Source organism: Octopus bimaculoides, chromosome 15 (genome assembly GCF_001194135.2).
Source record: "Octopus bimaculoides isolate UCB-OBI-ISO-001 chromosome 15, ASM119413v2, whole genome shotgun sequence".
NCBI lineage: Eukaryota > Metazoa > Mollusca > Cephalopoda > Octopoda > Octopodidae > Octopus > Octopus bimaculoides.
In genome coordinates this window covers 36,931,814-36,934,024 of record NC_068995.1, presented here as the reverse complement: position 1 = coordinate 36,934,024, position 2,211 = coordinate 36,931,814, and the positions used below count along the sequence as shown (strand labels likewise).

Here is a 2,211-nt window from a genome sequence, read left to right as displayed (position 1 = left end):
AACCTTGTGAGTGGATTTGGTAGACGGAAACTGAAAGAAGCCTGTCGTATATATGTATATATATATGTATGTGTGTGTATATGTTTGTGTATCTGTTTGTCCCCCTCCCCAACATCGCTTGACAACTGATGCTGGTGTATTCTCGTCCCCGTAACTTAGCGGTTCGGCAAAAGAGACCGATAGAATAAGTATCAAGTCCTGGAGTCGATTTGCTCGGCTAAAGGTGGTGCTCCAGCATGGCTGCTGTGAAATTACTGAAACAAGTAAAAGAGTAAAGAGTATATATATATGTGTGTGTGTGTGTGTGTGTGTGTGTGTGAGTGTGTGTGTGTGTGTGAGAGAGAGAGAGAGTGAATTTTTCGCTTTGCTTTTTGTATATACACGTAGTTTAACTGTGTTTTTCTTTAATATTTTTTAATTATAATCTTTTTTTAATTTCATTTCATTTCATTTTCAGTTAGATTTTTTTTTCAATAATGTAAATAATTTTTACAACAATGGATCTCGAAGCACACATAAAGCTATAAATAATACCATACAAATATTGAGTTGAAAAACTCTGTTTAACTAGAAAAAAATCGAAGGAACCCCTATCATGTCTACAGGAGACGTAAGCTCGTGTCCCACAGGCAACCTTTGACGTTTTCTTCCTAAAAAGTTTTTAAACCCAATATTTACTATTTATAGCTTAATGCGTGCTTCGAGATCCATTGTTCTAAAATAAAAACAGAATTTCGCGTTTATAAATTCTTATGATGCTTTTTTTTATTCTTTTTCGATTTTCGATTTCTTTTCTAGTGCCTTTCACGCTTAAAAACGATGGTTCCATAATAACAACGAAAGTTATTGATAGGGACGCTGGCTACGAACATTTTAGATTTACAGTTCATGCCACTGATACGGGGAGCCCTCCGCACAATACCAGTCAGGAAGTGGGAATCATTGTCAATGATATCAACGACAACCCGCCACATTTTACAATGGAAACATACCAACACATGGTCTCCACTAACTTTCCTGGATCCACTATCGTTGCCACACCGTTTGCGTTCGACGATGTCGACAAAACAGATTCTGTGTATCAGTACAAACTTCATGGAAAAAATCCGGGATATTTTTATATTAACGACCAAACAGGGGTTGTAAGGACGACCAATTTGGCCAGGAATTTGAAGGCTGGTATGATGGAATTCACCATTGTTGCACAGGACATGTACAATAAAAGCTTGACAGCTGAAGCTAAGCTTATAGTTCGAGTTATGAAGAAATTTTGCTGCCGTGTACCCTGTTGATGTAAATTATTGCTAAATTTGAATTAATTTGCAATCACACTGACAATTATAATTATCCACTTCTACGAGGTCGTTAATTAATTAAAAATCTACGATAGGAACAATCATATATGTAAATGTTTTACAGCTGACCATTAAAATGTTTGCCGTTAGGATGTTTATAAATTGAAGTTTTCAAACAAACACACAATGTACGCACGCACCCACGCACCCACAAATACATGTGCACACGTCCATACTTATATATAAGCAACCATGTGTGTGTGTGTTCTGTAAAACAATGAGGTTAAACGCCTTTTTGTGTAGAACAGCAAAGTACTTGCTGTTCTACAAAATACGTGCTTGCCGAGTTTGGTAAAGAGTATATATATATAATAAAAAGAAAATGGAGAAATTGATATACAAACATCAATTTATTGAAACACCAAATCCAATTTCAAACAATAGATCCTACAATCGTTTCCATGCCCAATTAATTCAAATTAGAATAATTAAATTAGAGACTCATATTGAATATAGTTAATTGAACATTTCGTCAGGGTCAGAACTTGAGTTTACCAATGATATATCAACACACTGGGATGTAGTTCCTTTTTCTATCAAGCTCTAACCCTGACGAAATGTTCAATTGACTATATTCAATAAGAATCGCTAATTTAATCTTTCTAATTTGAATTAATTGGGCGTGGAAACGATTGATATTCGAAATTGGATTTGCTTCAATAAACTGGTGTCTATATATCAGTTTCTCCATTTTATTTTTTATTATATATAAATGGTAATATACCCATGTCCATCAATGTGAAGCTAACATCTTTTAGTATTTCACTGATACACCGGATAAAACCGGGGAACCTGAATATTGACATCCTTTTATATCCTTGAAATAATTTATATATATATATATATATATATATAT

General features: G+C 34.3%; 1 protein-coding gene across 1 annotated transcript in view; it reads left to right on the top strand.

Moving 5' to 3' along the window:
• LOC106875431 (protocadherin Fat 4) overlaps window positions 1-2,174 on the top strand; it is a 483,512-nt gene extending 481,338 nt beyond the window's left edge. The window contains exon 44 of the mRNA XM_014923579.2: window positions 799-2,174. Coding sequence (XP_014779065.1) covers window positions 799-1,292 — 494 coding nt within the window. The 3' untranslated portion in view covers window positions 1,293-2,174. The remainder of the gene's footprint in view (window positions 1-798) is intronic.
• The last annotated feature ends 37 nt before the right edge of the window (window positions 2,175-2,211 follow it).